This window comes from Prionailurus viverrinus, chromosome D3 (genome assembly GCF_022837055.1).
Source record: "Prionailurus viverrinus isolate Anna chromosome D3, UM_Priviv_1.0, whole genome shotgun sequence".
In the NCBI taxonomy this organism is placed as follows: Eukaryota; Metazoa; Chordata; class Mammalia; order Carnivora; family Felidae; genus Prionailurus; species Prionailurus viverrinus.
Window position 1 is genome coordinate 29,954,355 of NC_062572.1, and position 16,006 is coordinate 29,970,360.

The following is a 16,006-nucleotide window of genomic DNA, read 5'->3' on the forward strand; positions in this document are numbered from 1 at the left end:
GGGTTAACTAAGGACCAGTAGCCTGGAAGACAGAACACAGCCCCGTCTGGTACTGTCCACAGCCCCATGGAGGGACCAGTTGTGGCGAGTCCCCAGGGATCTCTGACTTCTGACCCTAGAACAGTGCTGTCTTCTTTGTGTCTGACTGCAGGTGACTTTCTTCTAGGAGATGCTTCCTCCTTCCTGGTAATCATCATGGAGGAATGGTCAGGGACCTTGACTGTGTCCTTGGGTTTATTTTAGAAGTGATTAAGAGTCATTGCAAAGGGGCTGCTCCTTTAGGTGCTCCCTTGCGCTCTCTGAGCTGACCACCAATTAATAGACATGTCAGTAGCCCCCTGGGCTGACAGACTTCCTCCCACAGACAGAGACAAAATGTTCCCTTGAGTCTGGAAGAGGATCAGAGGCGCCAAAAAAAACAGCTAATTGGTGAGAGAATGTATCATTTCCACATATTTACTTCCCAAGTGTTGTCAGCAATAAATGCAGCTTTGAGGGAAGCTTTCTGGCTCCCGTGGGAGGAGGGCAAGTGTGAGCTCTGACCATCTGCATTGGTATGGATTGATACGATAGTCCTTGGCCCTTACACCCACACAGAGTCCTGCTTCCAGTGGCTATAGGTCGCTTCCTCGCTGTGCCTGCCCCCCTCCCTGCACTGAAGCCTCCCTGCCCTTCCCTTTGGGTTTGTGGAGGCAGGTGTTCCTGGGACCACTTCCTGGTTCTGCTCTTCTGTGACTTGGTGTGAGTGGCTCATCTCATCTAGGTAGGAGCCCCTGGAGATGTCCGTCACACTGTAGGCACTCAGCCAGTGCAAGTTTTCTTCTCTCACCCCTCATCCCATGATCACCATCTGTGCCCTACCCACAGCAGCTCCATAGCAAGCACCTGACCAGCACCGGTGTGCGCCAGGGTAAGGCAGGGTGGAATTGTCAACATTTGGGGCCGAGTGCTGTGATGTGGGGCTTTCTTGTGCATAGCAGGATGTTGAGCAGCATCCCTGGCCTCTACCCACTAGATGCCAGTAGTGCCTCCACCCCTCAAGTGGTTGATGATGACCAAAAGAGTCTCCAGGCATTGCCAAATGTTCCCTGGAAGTTGCAGAGTCGCCCAGGTGAGCATCCCTGGTCTAGAGTCCAGTGGCTCGGTCATATCTGCCTGATTTTGTACTATATGGTTGGGGACACAGGGGCCCATAACACAGCACCCGCCAGCTTTTAGGCAGAAGGGGCGCATTGCCTGGCACTTAGGAGTGCTAGACTGGAAGGTAAAACATCTTTCCTGGCCCATGATTTGCTTCTCTCCTTTGATGTAACCACAGTATTCTTGACTTTCAACCGTTTTCATTTTTCCCATCTCTCCTAAGACGTCAAGTGCAGGGAATCAGGAAGCAAGTTGCCTTTTCCACATAGATGCCTGGTGGTGGAGGGCTGTGGCCTTCCCATAGCACTAAGCACTGGGGATCAGGCTCTCCTTTTCTGAGAACAGCCGATTTCTTTCCTCTCCTTGTAACAGATGGCAACAGCCTGTTTGACTCCATGGCCAGTGGGATGCGTCTGATCGTTAGCTGCATCTCCTCCTTCCTCATCCTGTCGCTTCTGCTTTTCATGGTCCACCGGCTTCGCCAGAGGCGCCGGGAGCGCATTGAGTCCCTGATTGGAGCAAACTGTGAGTGTGCTTGGCCCTACCTATAATAGCCACAGCGGGGGCCCTGCTCTGGGCTGTGTCCTCTTTAGGGTGAGAGGGTACTGGAAGTAGGAAGGGGGGGCAAGGGAACAGGCAAGAGGGTGTAGATGATAGGGGTGCCCTGGTGGGGTGTCCCTGTCCCACCCACTCACCTGCTCCTGGGCTGAGTGCACACCTGGGAAACTAGAGGAGCTGTCCTTGGGACCCAAAATCAGGCCGTGGATGTGTGGAGGGAGGGGTGTGCCCTCAGTGCCAGCTGCCCCCAGGCTCCCCGGCCCTCCAGACCTTGAAACAGGACAGGCAGCTGCTGCTGTATGTTTAGATAGTTGATGTTACCTTTTCTGACGGCCTGGACCATGAGCGGGGCCACCTGCCGTGGGCAGAGAGGGCAGAGCAGCAGACGCCCGTGAATGTCAGGCAACTTAGAGTGTGACTTGGCCCTCCTCAGCCCAAGTTCACTGCAGCAAGAGAGTTCTCTGCTGTGGCCTGTGCCCTCCATAGGGCTGCTGGAATCACCTTGTGTCAGTGAGCAAGCTGTGCTCCCTAGCGCCCAGTCCCCAGTCTGTGTGGGGAGCAGTGGGATGGGTACAGACCCTCCGGGGAGGGCCCTGAATCAAGGTGGTAGGAATACAAAGGGACTGTGCCAGCTGCAGTTAGGGGCCTCACAGCACAGCCCTTCCACAGACCCTCAGTTTTCACCTAGTCATCTACAAAGACCCTCAAGCTGGAGAGATGTGGTGAGGACTGGGCGGTGCAAGTGGCAGGATGTCATGATGGGTTGTACATGGGTGAGGGGCAGGGACTTTCTGAAGGAGGGGGGTCCGCATCAGAGCTTCAGGGCTCTCATGTGGGCAGCTGGGCACACAAGTGTGACAGTCGGGATGTCAGATGCTGTGGGCTTCTGGGGTGACTCAGCTGTTGCTCGTCTCTCCCTGCTGTTGCTCAGTGCACCACTTCAACCTCGGCCGGAGGATCCCCGGCTTTGATTATGGCCCAGATGGGTTCGGCACCGGCCTCACGCCTCTACACCTTTCTGACGATGGAGAAGGCGGCACGTTCCACTTCCACGACCCTCCTCCTCCCTACACCGCATACAAGTACCCAGACATCGACCAGCCTGATGATCCACCGCCGCCCTATGAGGCCTCCATTAACCCCGACAGCGTGTTCTACGACCCTGCAGGTGCTTCCCTCCCAGGGACAGGGAGCAGCACATCACTGGCCATCCTCTGTTTGCAGCCAGAGGCTCACTGGTCCTCCTCCCCAGTACACAGGACCCTGAACCTCCACTTCTTCCTTGGCCTTCTGCTTCTTTTTGACTTTCCATTTAAGGTGGAACCACCTGTTGGTGGACAGGCTCTTCCCAGGGTTGTACATGCAGATGACCGTGGGCAGTGGCCATGCTGCCCCTTGCCTTCCTCCCGTGAACACCTGTTAGCAAGCAGCCCTTGGGGCACACTCAGCTGGGCAGTATGGAGAGATGGGGAGCCGGGTGTTGGCGGTTGTGGGGATAGGACTGGCCCAGGTCTTCCAGGTGCCTGCCCAGAGCCAACTGCTGGGTCACAAAGACACATGTGCATATGTGGTAATTGTTAGAGATGCCTTTGTGACATTCCTTCCTGTCTGTGAAATGGGAAGAAAGCACTGGTTCTGTGATGTTGGCCTTACTGCTTAAGTCTTTTGTCCATCTGCTCCTGTGGAAGATCATTCCTCACAGGTCTGTGTAGCACAGAGGGAATGCCAGTTTCCTCACCATTGCCCAGCTTGTTCCTGTCCCTGATGTGCAGCTCAGGTGTCCCATCCCGTTTGCCTACATGTTAATACCCTCTAACATGCACACAACCCCCTGCAGTATGACAGCAGGCAGTGCCCCACTCCTGGCACTCCTTGCCTGGCTCCTTGCACACCCACACAGCACAGCAGAATGTGTGTCGTGGGGCCAGCACCGCTGTGTTTTTGGGCCTCTTTGCTAGTACTGCTTCTCTGTGGTGTGCAGGCAAGACCTGGATTTGACCCCTGCACACACAGTCTGTCTCAGTCTGCCGTCCAGGGGGTCGGGGTAGAACAGGCTCCTGCCAGGGATGCTGCTGGAGGGCAGCGGGTCCCAGATGGCTGCATGGAGCAGGCTGTGAGGGAGCAGTTGCTCCCTGGGGCAGGTAACAGGACTGCTGAGGCTGGGGGGGGGGGGGGGGGGGGGGGAGCCAGCCAGGAAACGGGCCCCCATGCCTTGAGTTTTTGGAGAAAGCCGGAATAAGGAGCAGGCACGCTGAAAGGAATGGGCTGCCACAGAGCCTCCCTCAAACCAGAGATTTCTACAGATCCCGGTAAGGTTTGTGGAGCTGTCTGCTCTGGTCCTGTCTTCTACATTCTCATCCCCATATTCCAGCCACAGCACCTTTTCTGGGGGCTGTGTCCCCTGTTCCGCCTGCCCACATCCGGCCCAGTAATCCCTTGTGTCACATGAGCCCTGCTTCAACCTCCAACAAGTCTGAGAGGACTTTCCCTCTCCCCCAACTTTGTTCTGCGGACTCTGTCAAAGCCTGTCCCTCCATATCACATTGCCATGGCTTGCTCACGACTGTACCCCTGCGCCTTGCACCGGGCCAGGTGGCAAAAGTGGGGGGTGAGCACAGCTTCCCCCTCCTCCCGCCACCATGAGAGCATTCAGGCAGGAGAAGTAGCCCCTGGTTCTGTGCAGCCCACCATCTTCCCCCGTGCCAGGCCTGCCATCCTGCTGACTCCCTTTTGTCTCCCTGCAGACGACGATGCCTTTGAGCCAGCAGAGGCCAGGCCACCAACCCCAGGAGATGGTGGCGGTGAAGGTGCATCACCCCGGCGCCTGGAGCACCCTGTGCCTGCCACAGGGGCCTCTCTGGCAGACCTGGAAGACTCAGCCGACAGCAGCAGTGCCCTGCTTGTGCCCCCTGACCCTACCCAGAGTGGGAGCACCCCAGCGACAGAGGCGCTGCCAGGGGGCGGCCGCCATAGCCGCAGTTCCCTCAATACCGTGGTGTAGAGGATGGCCCAGCCCACGGCCCCAATGGGCAGAGAGCACCTTTTTGCTGACAAGAAAACACTGATCCCTGTGGGAGATTTGAGGGGCCCCCAAGTGATCTGGACCCAGCTGCACTGCCGCACACCCGCTGACGGCGTGTATGTACGAGTAGAGACCACACCGACCTCCCGAGGGAGCAAACACCTGCACCGAGTCTCCTTGAGGGCTCCAAAAACATGCTTAGCTTTGGGTCCCTGTCTTTTTCTTTCCAAATGGCAGAAGAATGACGAAGTTTGTTCAGACCACACGTTTCAGAAGTAGGGAACAAAGAAGGCACTGTGGGCACGGGTGGGAGTCAGACCACACCTGGCTTTGGTGGGCCTGCTTGCTGCAGCATGCCGTCCAGAGGAGCCTGCCAGCCAGCCACTGAGCCCTGGGGCTGCCACGTGTACCTCGCTAGCCACTGTTCAGGAGGAGCACTTCCAGGCACCACTGTGTGTGTGGACTGTCAGTATAGTCTGGGTATTTGGTCTGCCTCAGGGTAGATGCCCTTGGAGGTTACTATAGTGGCCGCTCTGAGGATACCCCCCAGCCCAGCCATCAACATCAAGGGTGACCCTACCCTGGGTTGGGGGCTGGCCTGGGCCTCTGGTGCCCAAGACCCTCAGAGGGGGTCTTGGAAGGAAGTTGAACTCTCCACTCTGTCTTTCAAGCTGGGTCTCTGTGAAGCCCAGTTCTGTGCCAGGTGGCCCTGGCCCTACCCTGTCATTTTTCTCCCCAGCATTGCTGTGCATGGCTCCCTCAAGAGGCAACCCTGGAGCTGGGCCAAGGCCCCTAGCCACGCATGAGTGTCCTGGCCCTGGATCCTCCTTTGGGAGTTGGGGGCTAAGCCAGCCAGTCCGCTACCCTCTGGAGCCCCCCACTCCTATTGAATTTGCTCGTGGGTCTGGTCTGCCCCCCCCCCCACCCTATCTTGTTTGTGCCATAAAGGGTTGTTTCTTTGGGGGGAGGGGTGGCTGAAATTAATGCCCTGGGCTGTGTCCATCTCCTGAAAGTCCACTTGCACACCACCACCACTGAGCCGAGTGCCCAGTGGCCGCATGCCACCTTCCCATCCTCAGCAGCTCGGGGTGCTGGGTTCCCTGCCCAGGGGCCTTTTGACCAAGGGACCCTGTTGCCTGCTCCTGGGCAGTGGTCTTGTCTCCTGACACGGGGCTTTTAGCATTTCTGAGGTTTGGAGATTAAGCGGGTTCTGTGCGATTTTTAGCACATCCATATCTTTTCTACGTTGAATGTCTGGATCTTTTCTTTCTGTGTGTACGCGTGTGTCTGTGTGTGTGTGTACATCTGTGTCCAAGTTTTGCAGGTGGTGGCGGTATGCCAGAATTCGGCCTTGGGGCCCCAGTTTCCCAGGCCAGCCATGGCATCTTTGGCGGCACTGAGGTGTGGCCAGGTCTGCACCTCTGCCCCTTGGCTGAGAGCATGGAGCCCTGCTCCTGGTCCCCCTTGTAGCTCTTCCAGACCAGCATGCAGTGACAGGAGGGTTGACTAGAAGTGGGTGTTTCTGTGGTGCTTTGTGGTGACAGACCTCGGTGGCACAGTCCAGTCCTAGGCTTGTTCTCACACTCTCACATTGGAAACCCATTGTGTTCTTCCAGTATGGAATGAGATTTTTGAGTTTCCCCACAGAACTGTCATCCCTTGAGCCAGCCAGAGGTGTGAATTTTGAACTGCCTGTCTAGGCTCGCAGGATCTGGAGCTGGAGGCAGGACTCAGGCGGGCTGCATGCCAAACGGGCCTGAGCTCCCCTTGCCATAGGGCTGATCCTTCAAGAATACACCCTGGGCACGTGTGCCCCACGTTGGCTGCTGAAGACAAAGCAGGAAGTGTGTTGTGCCTCCAGCGTGCTGGGCTCAGGGGAGCCGAGGTCTAGAGCAGCAGCCACAGGTCTTGCTGGTGCCAGGTGAGTGTCCTGAGCGTGTCTGCTTTGGAGTGACTATCCCAGCGGAGCACATAGGGGCCTGACTTCAACAGCCGAGAGTCCTTCACAGCTCCCCTGTCTCTGGCCCAGACCTCAGAACCATGTGTTGAGGACAGGGCAGTTGGCACAAGATGTCTGGGACTGGGGAGCTCCCTTTGGGGACCGAAGGACTGCTGGGGCCAATCAGGCATGCAGGAGGCATTGAGGAGGTGGCCTGAAGTATGGTGGGCCCGCTTCTGGACTGGCCAGGGTTCTGTCCCAGCACCAGGGTGCTCAGCCCACTGGGGTCCTTGGGCTGCGCAGAGGCCTGCATGCTGTGTGTGCAGGAGCTGGTGCCTAGGAGTGAGCTCTGCTGGAGGGCGGTTGTGAGGGGAACAAGGTGGGGGAGCCGGGGTCTGCCTGGCTGCCCTTGGCCTCCTGTCCAATTGCCGCCCTTTGTTAAGTTCTAACTGCTCCAGGGTCTGATGAAGAATCCCAAGGCCAACCCGAGCTGAGACTCTTGTGCTCCTGTGATTGACTGGGCTCCCAGAGGTACAGGCCAGGCTCTTGGGAGGGGCCTCTTCCCCCAGGACCCGACTTACCTGGTGGAGGAAGGAGTCAATACTGTACATTGTCTCGATGCCTGTTTTTTATGTTCTCCTTTCACTAAGGGTTTTAGTTTGGGTTTATTTTTGGTTGGGTTGGCACTAATCCTTTTCTTAAGATGCTGTGAGAACCATTTCATCCAAATGCCAAATAAATTTGTGTTCTGGAAGAGGCGTGGTCAGTCTTTGGTGTGACCTAAGTTGCGATGGGAGACTCCAGCCAGGGTGGCTGAGATGGGTGGATGGAGGAGTTGGGGCATCTAGGTGAGCCAGGCTGGGGTGCAGGGCTCCAAGATGCCCCACTGACCATGGTCCTTTCAATAATTTCCCAGTCTGTGATGGAGGAACAAAAGGGTGTCCAGGGGACTCAACCTCAGGTGGGTCCTTGTGCTTACCTTCCTAACCCAGCGTCCTGGCAGTCAGCTGCAGCCTGGGCAGGGGGATCCTGGGGGCCTGACAGGCGAGGGGCCAGGGTTAAAAAAGGAACAGGGAGTCCCTTGGTGTGGATAGGAGCTTCGAGGACAGCATCCCTCATTTGTGAACATACCTGCTAGGGTGGTGGTGGGGGTCCTGGGTGCCGTCAGCACTGCTGACAGCGCCCCTTCCCCAAAATGGGGAGAGCCTGACCCTCTGGGGATTGGAGAAAGATACCCCAGCCCACCCCATCTCCCTTCACATCACTGGCCCAATTATGCTCACATCCACAGGCACACACATGCAGGGTAAAGAGCTTTCCAGTGTTGCTTTCTCTCCCAGCTACACCAAGAGGCAGCAAAATCAGCTCCACTTGCCAGGAGAATGAATTGAGGGGCTGAGGCTCAGGCCACAGCCTGGAGTCAGAGCCTCAGGAGCTGCTGGGAAAGCCTGAAGTGTCCCCACCAGGCTGGTGCGGGGCAGAGTGGGAGAGCTGTGGCTTCCCAAAGACCTGTTGGTGGAGTAATCCCCCAAAGGAGGGCCTTTTCCCAGGTGTGCGGGGCGGCGTGGGGGGGGGGGGGGGAGACACCTATACAAGAGAGCCTATGGTCTTTGGGAGGTCCCGGGCCCACAACAGAAGGGAAATACACCCTCCCCACCCCAGCCTCAAAAGTCAAGGGCACTGGGATTCAAAGTGCCCTCCCCTTTCATTTCCATCCTTACCTGGTGGCCTTGGCATGTCACTCCTGGCCCCCAGCCTGTTTCCTCCTCTTTAAGTGGGCATAATAGCGCCTCCCCCCAGTTAATTGGGGGAGTCTGTTTAAAGTGTTTTGCTCCGGTAAATGCCAGCGATTGTTGCTGGAACACAGCCACGGCCCTGGGATCAGAGCATGTGCCTGGTGATCTCAGACCTCTGTCTTCTCTGCTGGTGGCCCTGCCTGGACACCGCCCCCTCTGACCCTCTCTGCAGTGGCCTGCCAGAGAGCCCACAAGACTTAGCCACGCCCCTAAGCCCACCCCACTAATAAACAGCTGCCTAGCCTGCCCCACAGTTCTCTGGCACTTTCCAGTCCTCTGGAGTCACAGTGGCTGCTGCACCATGCGGTCCCCAGGCTTTGCACTCGCCTTCCTCACCGTGCCACTGGTGGTGTGCGGGGACTCAGAGGGTGAGCACCTGGACCCTGCCCATCTCGAATTCTACCCTTCTCGAATCTACCCTCCCTTGCAGCTCCCCCTTCTCCCTGTAAAGCTCTGCCACTGGGGGGTTTCTTTGGGGGAGGAGATGTTGGGGTCTTAGGAGAGGAGGAGCCCCATTCTTGCATGGAGCTCAGAGAGAGCCCAGATTGCTGTCCCTCATCTCAGTTCCCTGTCCACTGTCCGCAGGCACCTGGTGCTACGACTCCCAGGACCCAAAGTGTGGTGAGGACAGAGTGTCATGTGAGGCTATATGGTATCAGTCTTTGTCCTGTGGCCACTAGACACTCTGATGCTAGCATGAACCAAAAGCAGTGTGCATGCCAAGCTTCTCTGGTTTCTGCAGGTTTGTGTCTGGAGTCCTGGGCCACAGTGGCTGTCTGGGTACCAGGCAGCATGCGTGTGACGCCCCCCCCCCCCCCCATGCCTGTGTGTCTGTGTTTGTTGCTGGTGTGATCTCCAGTCCTGGCATGTGTGCCAAGCTGTTCATATAAGTGGGGACTGTAAGGCTGTCAGCATGGTCAGCCCATGTGTGAGCAAGTGATACATGTCCCCAGTGTGGGTGTGTGACTGTCGTGCCAGGAGACCCTTCCATCCCCATTCCCTGTGGGGCACTCTAGCTGCAGGTGACTGTGTGTCAGAGTATGGCCCAGACCAGGTGGTGCCTACCTACGTGAGAGTGTTACAAACATTATGGCCAGGCTAGGTCGGGGTACGTGTGGCAGTTGTGACCTGTCCAGGTGTGTGGGTGAGCAGGAAGGAGCTTCCTGAGGCTGGGCGATTCTCTAGGTATGTGCAGGAGGGAGGGAGAGAGGCACTGCCTTCCTCTGTGTATCCCCATGTTGTCCCCCGAGCCCCCCCCCCCACATATCCCTGACCTTGTTCCCTCAGGCCCCACCCACTGGAAGGAGATGGCCCCTGCCTGTGGGGGCCCAGCCCAGTCCCCCATCAACATTGACCTTCACTTGGTTCAGCGGGACCCCACCCTGGGACCCTTCATCTTACAGGGCTACAACACAGCACCTCCAGGCCCGTGGACCCTGGAGAATGATGGCCATACAGGTCAGTACCCTACGGCCAGGATCCCCACAGACACAAGCTGAAACCCACCTTGGAGTGAGAACTACCCCCCAACACACCCATAAGGATCAAAATCTCCACAAAGAGCACAGGAACATCCATACTCGCTGGTAGACACCCCCAACAGGGGTCATGAACCCCCACATACAGGTGTCAGGATCCCCCTAACAATAGCAATCAGCCATTGCCCCCGAGGACCAGAAGTCGGGACATTCCCAGAAGTCAGAGCCCCTCACAGCACCTCGAAAGTCATCACAGCCCCCCAGTATCACACACAGCTGTGGTAGGTCAAAACTCCCACCACAGGAGGGCCACCCTCTTCTCCCCCTCATTGCAGGGTAGGTTTTTTCCACTGCCATCTGCTGACCACCAGAGGACCTATTCCATGGAAGCCCGGCCAGGGAGCAGACTAGCCCAAAGGGGCCCTGTGCTGGCACTCTGTGCCCTAACAGCACAAGGGCAAGCGGGTGGAGGGAAAGAGTGTCATGTGCTCCTTTACCCCCAGTGCTGCTCCACATAGACGCTGGCCCACAGAGCCACCTGGAGATTCGGGGCGCCGGGCTGCCACTGCCTGCCTACCGTGCACTGCAGCTGCACTTCCACTGGGGGGGCCCTGGTCGAGCAGGTTCAGAGCACAGCCTGGATGGGCAGCACCGCCCCATGGAGGTGGGCTTGGGTAGGGGGTAGGGTGGTAGGTGTGCCCTGTGGAAGGAGCAGCTGGTACCTCTCACGGTCTGTGCCTCTCCAGATGCACGTGGTCCACATGAACACGAGGTACCAGAGCATGGGGGAAGCTCGAGGTCACCCCGATGGGCTGGCTGTGCTGGCGGTGCTGTTAGTGGTAAGGGAGAGGTTGTGCAACTCCTGGCAGTGAGGGAGGGACAGAGGAGTTCTGTGACTCCTTGTGCTTCCCAGAAAGGGGGTCTGCAAAGGGAGCAGAGTGGGCCTGTGGAGTTTTGGTGGGGCTGTTGGGGGGAGTCTGTACGGTTTATAGGATTTAAAGGGTTCTGTGGGAGGATGGGGCCAAGGAGAGGTACCGGGTCTGCAGGGTCAGTGGGGAGGGAGGGTGACCCTTCCCCCAGCAGATCTCCAAGCTGCCCCCACTGGGAGCCTACCCCCATCCCACTTACAGTCTCCTCTAGACCTCTCCCCACCTCAGATTTCCCCTTTGGAGACCCACCCACTCAGAGCCCTTCTCACTTGGAGCCCCCTCCCCAGGAGCAGGACACTGACAACGCCAACTTCTCCGTCCTGGTATCCAGCCTGAAGAATGTGTCTGAGCGCGGTGAGGAGCCATGGGGTCGCACCCGGGGCGCGGGGTTAGCTGGGGGCCAGGGTGGGCGGCTGGGCACAAGGAGGCCGATTGCAACCCCACCTCCCCTCCCCGGCCCAGGAGTCTCTGTGAATCTGGCCTCCACCTTCCCGCTGGCCTCGCTGCTGCCGGGCGCCTCAGGCCTCTTGCGCTACTACCGCTACTCGGGGTCGCTAACCACGCCTGGCTGCCAGCCTGCGGTTGTCTGGACTGTCTTCGAGGACGCGGTACCCATTGGGCGCTCACAGGTGGGGCCCCCACCCTTTCCACTGGGCAGCTCTGCCCTCTTCCCTCCCTCCCGCAGCCCCGGCCCACGTCTTAACCTGTCTCTGCTCCGAGCCCTCAGGTGGCCCAGTTCCAGACCATGCTCCAGGCTGGGCTCCCCGGCTCTCACCCTGCACTGCTCACCGAGAACTTCCGCCCGCAGCAGCCTCTCGGGGGTCGCAGGGTCTCGGCCTCTCCAGGTGCCTCCATCCGCGCAGCAGCCTCAGCGCCCGCCCCAACCCTAGCCCGTGTGCAGGCGGCTCTGCTGGGCCTGTGGCTCTGGCAGAGCCCCTAAGAACCAGATTCGACCCCTTCCCGCAATAAACGATACACAGAGTGACCTTGGCCTCACATATTTTGCGGGGGTGGGGTGGGAATACACTACCTCTCCCACGGAGGCGAGATTCCTGCCTGAATTCCACTGAGGCCTCAGTGTGCCTGCCATACAACAGGGGACCCCTGAGCGACTCTCCCCCACCCCATCACAGCCAGTCCCATACCTGTATCCAGAACACACACACCTCCCCAGATCCCTCTGATCCCCCATTTCCAAGGAGAAAAACTAGCAGGTCTTGGAAACGCCACCTGTTAAAGTCTAATACTACACTTTATTTAAAAAAAAAAAAAAAAGCTGGCTGACCCCAGGACACTGTGCGCTATTAAATGATGACTTCAACTGACGTTTCCGAAGCCAGGAGGTGAGAAGCTACTGGTTCCAGGCTCTGCTGCAGGCTGTGCTAGGTGGGGTGGGTCCTGGTGACAAGGACAGCTAGTGAAGGGCTCCCTGTGCAAGGTGAAACCACTCCCCGGTGACACTGGGAAGTTAGGCTATGGAACCTGAGTGTAGGGTGACACTTTCTGGAGAGACAGTGGTGTCCAGGTGTCTGCCTGTGGTGAGGCTAAGTGAAAGGTTAAGTGTCCTTGGTGTCACTGTCCATAACGAAGCTTAGAGTCCCAAGAACATTGACTAGATGCCACTGTGCCCAGGCAATGTTGTCCAGTAAGAGTTTGGGTCTGTCAGCAGAGTGAAGCTGGCCAGGGACTAGCTGTGGTCCAGTTGATGCCCTGCAGACTGCGGTCGTATATCCAGGCGGCATTGCCCTGGGTGAGTCTGTGTCCAGGTAACAATGTCCCAGCAGCCCACATGTCCCTAACATCTATTGAGTAGTGTGTGGGTCACACACTATATCAGTGTCTGGAGGCCCAGCCTCCAGCCCAAGACCCTTAATACAAAACAAATACAAACAAAAACCTGTAACACCCTCCCCTGAGAAAGACCCTTGGGCTCTCCCGGAGGCTCTCTGGGAGGCTGCCACATACCTGGCCCAGACCCTTCTGCAGCTCTAAGGCCAGAAAGGTATCCACCCCTCTTCCAGCCCCCGACTCAGTCTCCAGCGAAGATCACTGGCTGCGCGGAGGCTCTCCGCACTCCCCAGACGTGACCCCCGACAGTCCTCAGCTTTGGCGCGTCCCGCCACCCACACCCTAATGCTGGAGCGCTAGCAGGCGGCTTCTGAGGACCCTTCTCCATCTACAAGGGTGGTGTATCTGTCCATATAAATAGATAGGAGGAGGGCACTTCCTGCACCTGGTCGCGCGCTACCCTCGGCAGGGCAGCCCTCAATCCCCGCCGCCCTGCGGGGCCCCTGGCGGCAGCGGCGTCTTCTTGAAGTTCTTCCGGGCCAGGGCCCGGTTCGCGCTGCCGTCGGCAGGGCCGTCCGGTGCGTCGTCGGCGTGCCTCGCGACCGTGGCCAGGGCGTTCATGGTGCCCAGAGCTCGCAGCAGGGTCGGGCCGCGGGGCGCGGCGCGGGGGACTGCGCGGGGCTCCCGGCGGGCGGACCGCGGCGGGGGCGGCAGCAGTGCGCGCAGGGCGTCCAGCTCGGCACGCAGCTCCGCGCGCAGCGCCTCGAGCCCCGCGCCCAGCTCCGCGCGCACTGCCGCCAGGCCCTCCTGAAGCCGCCGCTCGCTCACCTCCAGGACGCCCGCCGGGTAGGTGGCCCCACCGCGCGGCTCCCCGCACACAGAGCACACCGAGCCGCTGCTGCGCGCGTCCGCTCGCTCCCCTGCCCCCGGCGCCCGCGCCTCCCCCGCCGCAGCCCCTGCCCGCTCCACCAGCCGCAGCAGCCGGGGTGCGTCGGCCCGCGCCGCCGCCTCGGCCCGGATCTGGCCCCGCAGGCGAGCCAGGCGGCCCGGGGCGCGGGCTTCTTCAGGGCCTGGCCCGTTGGGCTGCGGCCCGTTGTCCCGCCGGCGGCCAGCGGCCCGTCGCAGCGCCTCGCTCGCGCCGTACACACTGCGCGCCTGGGCCCACGGGCGCCCGGGTTCCACCGCCATCCGTGCCGCAGCCGCCACCGCCACCGGCGCTGGGCCTGGCCGGGAGCTCCAGCCCGCAGCCTAGCGACCGCTGGGGCCCCGGCGACGCTCCGTGGAGAGGGCCCCCGGGATGGCTGTGGGAATGACTGAGGTCTCGTGGGGGTGGGGGTGGGGGGCGGGCAATCTGGCCTGGGCCCGGGGAACTCCGACAGGGCGAGAGGGGGTGGTAGATGGAGCGCCAGGGAACGCGGGGGTGTGGGCAATGCAGGCAGCCTTGAGTGTGCTAGACCTGCTCAGGGGGACTGTGCTGTCGGTGGGTCCCAGCGTGGGTCGAGGAGCTTGGACCGGCTTTTGGGCAGGAGGTGACAGGATGTGGAATGAAGGCTGCAGAAGCCTAGGCGCCCAGACCAGAGTCAGGAAACAGGCTCACACCATATACTCCAAACTACTGTCCTGATCACAGTCAGGGGAAGGCAGGTGTGGTTATGGACCCACCTGTCCCCAGTCCTTCTCTCTGGCTAGGGCCACCACCTCCATACTATAGTTCAGGCCCCCCACCCCCACCCCCCACAGCTGCAGGAATCCATCCTCCTCACAGGTACCTCCATTCAAGCCCTTCCTGGTCTAGGTATCTCCCTGCTGAGCCCCAGTCCTCAGGAAGCCACTGGATGACCTGGCCCACCCCACACTATTCTGGCCATGTCTTCTTTTACCTGCTCTAATCCAACAACCTCCACCCCTCTGGGCCTTTGCTCAGGCCGTTTCTCTGCTGGGAATGCCCCCCGCCACACACACACACACACACACACACACACACACACACGCACACACACCATATACCTGGCAGCTCCCACTCATCCCACTTCTGCAGGGCAGCCTTCTTTGGCCACCCCAGCTTCCAGCAGGTGACTCAGGCCCCACACCCACAGCCTGTTTAAATGGCTCTCTGTTCTCTGTCCACCTGGATTCACAGTAGGGGCCCTGTTGGATGCAGGAGTAAATGAGTGAATGAGTCTGGGGCTGAGCATCCTGGGTGGGGCAGGGCCGTTACCACCCACCCTAGTCAGCCAACGCACCTCCTCAGGCCTGGCATTCAAGACCCTCATGGTCACCTGTGCTGGCTTTTCTGTCCCTGCCACCTTTTCCATTGTGTGGGAGCTCCTCACTACTGCACTCCAGTCTTTCTCACCCTGGTGCCTTCACACATGCTGCCTGTGTCCATCACAGGGTCATGGGCAGTGCACTGTGGGCCCCTCTGGAGGGCAGTATCCCTCTACCCTGCGTGTTGTTCTCACTGAACCCTAGGGACTAGTTAGGACTCCGGGTGCCCTGGGAGCCTCCCCAGTGAATTGTGGGGAGGGAGGGTCTGGCGTGGGTCCTGGCTGGGCTGGGAGGGAGATGGCAAGGCAGCCACTGGGACCTGTGTCCCTAGATCCCACAGGGGCCTAGCCTCTATGCAGCTCTGTGCCTGTGTGTGTGTGTGTGTGTGTGTGTGTGTGTGTGTGTGTGTGATTGAGGATGCTGCCAACCCCGTTCTTTGGCAGTCCTCGCCCTGGCCACCATGAATGCTCCTAGATCCCCTCTATTCATTCATTCATTCATTCATTCATTCGTTTGTTGGTTGCAGCCTGTCTCTCTGGAAGGTATAAGGAGAGGTGAGAATTTGGCACTCTGTCAACCCCAGACAACCCCCCCCCCCATTCCTGCTGAGTCACCGGGCCCCCTGGGACTTCTAGCATCTGTTTCTACTGGTCCCTAGAGCCTCGTTAACGATACTCTTGCCCTCCTCCCCTTAGTAATTAAAATACTGCAGGCCAAAATACCCTGGATTCCTTCCCCAGGCCTGCTAGAGTCAAGCTGTATGACCCAGGGGCTCTGCCTTCTCTGAGCCTCACCTATGAAATGAAGGAAACCCCTAAGATCCCTGGGAGGGGACAGCAGGAGGGCTGGAAAAGGCTGGGGAGAGCAGAGGTAGACAGACTCCAGATTTGTGATGTGGTATGAGAGCCAGGAAGGGCAGAGCTGGGCTGCCTGGGGAGACAGGGGCTATGAGGTTTTCCCTGACTGTTGAGGCTGATGGAGAGATGTGATATGAACAAAGCCTTTGCTGCGGCGAGGAGTTCACGATCCTACAGGTGCTGCAGGATGAGGTCATGGCTGGTGGTAGAGTCCCAGAGTCAGGTTGTGAA

General features: G+C 59.0%; 3 protein-coding genes across 13 annotated transcripts in view; 2 read left to right on the forward strand and 1 right to left on the reverse strand.

Annotated features, from left to right (window-relative positions):
- DGCR2 (DiGeorge syndrome critical region gene 2) overlaps window positions 1-7,413 on the forward strand; it is a 100,306-nt gene extending 92,893 nt beyond the window's left edge. For 4 of the 7 annotated variants that reach the window (XM_047826590.1, XM_047826591.1, XM_047826593.1 and 1 more), the window contains 3 exons: window positions 1,513-1,665; window positions 2,630-2,866; window positions 4,443-7,413. In XM_047826590.1, coding sequence (XP_047682546.1) covers window positions 1,513-1,665; window positions 2,630-2,866; window positions 4,443-4,699 — 647 coding nt within the window. In that variant the 3' untranslated portion in view covers window positions 4,700-7,413. Of the gene's footprint in view, window positions 1-1,015; window positions 1,112-1,512; window positions 1,666-2,629; window positions 2,867-4,442 lie in introns of all 7 variants that reach the window. The other 3 variants (XM_047826588.1, XM_047826589.1, XM_047826592.1) reach the window with 1 other exon arrangement.
- Window positions 7,414-7,534: 121 nt separating this feature from the next.
- On the forward strand, window positions 7,535-11,847 carry LOC125148605 (carbonic anhydrase 15-like). 5 transcript variants are annotated; one of them, XM_047826602.1, is made up of 8 exons: window positions 7,535-8,823; window positions 9,041-9,094; window positions 9,743-9,913; window positions 10,437-10,597; window positions 10,680-10,772; window positions 11,138-11,216; window positions 11,325-11,491; window positions 11,583-11,831. In XM_047826602.1, the coding sequence occupies exons 1-8, from the start codon at window positions 8,757-8,759 to the stop codon at window positions 11,829-11,831; spliced, it is 1,041 nt and encodes a 346-aa protein (XP_047682558.1). In that variant the 5' UTR covers window positions 7,535-8,756. The 5 variants fall into 5 exon arrangements, with proteins under 5 accessions (XP_047682558.1, XP_047682556.1, XP_047682557.1 ...); XM_047826600.1 differs by having other exon boundaries at window positions 7,535-9,197; window positions 11,590-11,847; XM_047826601.1 differs by having other exon boundaries at window positions 7,535-9,197; window positions 11,150-11,216; window positions 11,590-11,847.
- A 1,280-nt stretch (window positions 11,848-13,127) lies between these two features.
- Window positions 13,128-13,838, reverse strand: LOC125149611 (protein FAM246B-like). Its single transcript, XM_047828727.1, has one exon. The coding sequence runs from the start codon at window positions 13,836-13,838 to the stop codon at window positions 13,128-13,130; it is 711 nt and encodes a 236-aa protein (XP_047684683.1).
- Between the last annotated feature and the right edge of the window lie 2,168 nt (window positions 13,839-16,006).